The sequence below is a fragment of the Micropterus dolomieu genome, linkage group LG17, assembly GCF_021292245.1.
Source record: "Micropterus dolomieu isolate WLL.071019.BEF.003 ecotype Adirondacks linkage group LG17, ASM2129224v1, whole genome shotgun sequence".
NCBI lineage: Eukaryota > Metazoa > Chordata > Actinopteri > Centrarchiformes > Centrarchidae > Micropterus > Micropterus dolomieu.
In genome coordinates, this window is record NC_060166.1 from 7,030,882 (window position 1) to 7,032,533 (window position 1,652).

The 1,652-nt window shown below is 45.2% G+C and overlaps 1 protein-coding gene across 1 annotated transcript in view; it reads left to right on the forward strand.

Annotated features, from left to right (window-relative positions):
- Positions 1–1,650, forward strand: part of LOC123986022 (uncharacterized protein C11orf53 homolog) — a gene marked incomplete at both ends in the record, with an annotated part of 20,426 nt that extends 18,776 nt beyond the window's left edge. Inside the window, 3 exons of the mRNA XM_046074073.1 lie at positions 77–116; positions 296–597; positions 1,405–1,650. Coding sequence (XP_045930029.1) covers positions 77–116; positions 296–597; positions 1,405–1,650 — 588 coding nt within the window. The remainder of the gene's footprint in view (positions 1–76; positions 117–295; positions 598–1,404) is intronic.
- Between the last annotated feature and the right edge of the window lie 2 nt (positions 1,651–1,652).

Consider the following 1,652-nt stretch of genomic DNA (forward strand, 5'->3'; position numbering starts at 1 on the left):
CCCCCCCCCCCCCCCCCCCTTCAATTAAAACATCCACATTGTGTGCCTTATTTCAAGTCTTGTTTCTCCGTCACAGGGAGGATCGACAACTCCACCTTCATTTGTCCAGATGCCAGGTGAGGCTCTGCAAATCAAACACATCAAAGATCTTCCTCTCACTCTCTCATTCACTCTTTACTGCCTGCAAGACAAACCTGTCAACGCCGTCTCAATCAAAGCAAATGATTGCTACTCCTGCCACGATGAAGATGAGCTTATTCTTCTCAGTGTAAAAGCTTCATATTGTTCTTTGCAGGGTCTCACATGCTGCCCAGCTACTATGGCATGAGGCGTCCCTTCATCTCAGAGTCAGACTTCTGCCAGTCCACCAAGCAGTTCTCTCCTGACATCTATTCATCCACTCTGGGAGGTAAACCTCTGGGCTGCGAGCCCTCCGCCATGAGCAGCTACTCCTCCCTCATTGACAGCTACTACCCAGAGACCTTCGGTGATTACCGCAGCGCCGCCGCCTTCTCCAGCTCTGGAGGATCCTTTCTCCCCTCATCGGCCCTCTCATCCCTGCTGCCTTTCGGTGGAGAGTCCTCGCATTTATTTCTGGTATGATGGGGTCACGCTGAATATATATGACAGAGATGAGTGGAGAGGGGATGGAGGTTCATCATCATCATTTGAGATTTAATAAATTGTAAATCCACCTAAAATACCTTTAACACAACTTTTTCTTAATAATCATATATAAGTATATTACAATAATGGCTGGGATATGAAGGGAAAAGCATTCATTTATAGACATAATATTTTATTATACAGCTTGTGATAACTATCTAGTTAAAAGGATACCCTCATTATGATTCACCACATCCCTGCTATGGTAAGTGAAAAGAATCTGTGTGCTAAGAAAGTTCTACCTGACAGGAACTGCAGGATTATTGGTATTGATGAAAGCAAAATGTGCACAGTCCTCACAGATTTTCAAATCTGTTGGACTAGAGGGTTAGGCAATTTATTTCAGAGGCATTCTTTGTTCTATTTGTTGAAATTCTCTTTATATACTGCAATCAATGTATCAAATGCTCTGACACAACATTTTAAAAAAATCTGGTGTCTGATGCTATCGCATTAAGCCCAGGACCAGCAGCGGACTGGCTATCTAGCAATTCTGGCAAATGCTAGAGGGGCCGGACCATTTGTTTTGGGATTATTAATAAATAAATTGATGCATAGGATGGGGCTTTATCGCTTTCACAAGTTCACTATGGTTATAATATAAATAATAATCAGAGGTTACTCAAATTGGGACATTCAGTCAAAATTAGTGGTAAGAAGAAAACAGTGACAAACAAATTTACTCTGCAGTAAAAAAATAAAAGAAATAAATGATCCTCTCTTGTCTTCCTGCCTCAGAGAGATTCATGGGAGCAGTCAGTACCAGAGCCAGTTTCCCAGGTGGAGGCTCTGTGTCCAGACAGCCTGGCCTCCGTCAACGTCCCGCCCTCCATGTCCAGCCCAGAGCACCCAGGGAGCCCCTCCCAGTACCGCTCCCCCAGCCGAGGTTCCTCTATGGGCCCCGTGTCTAGCAGCCAACCCTACACCCTGCACTCTCTGGAGGACGCCCACTACCACTCCTTAACCACCACCAGCTCCTACCCGGT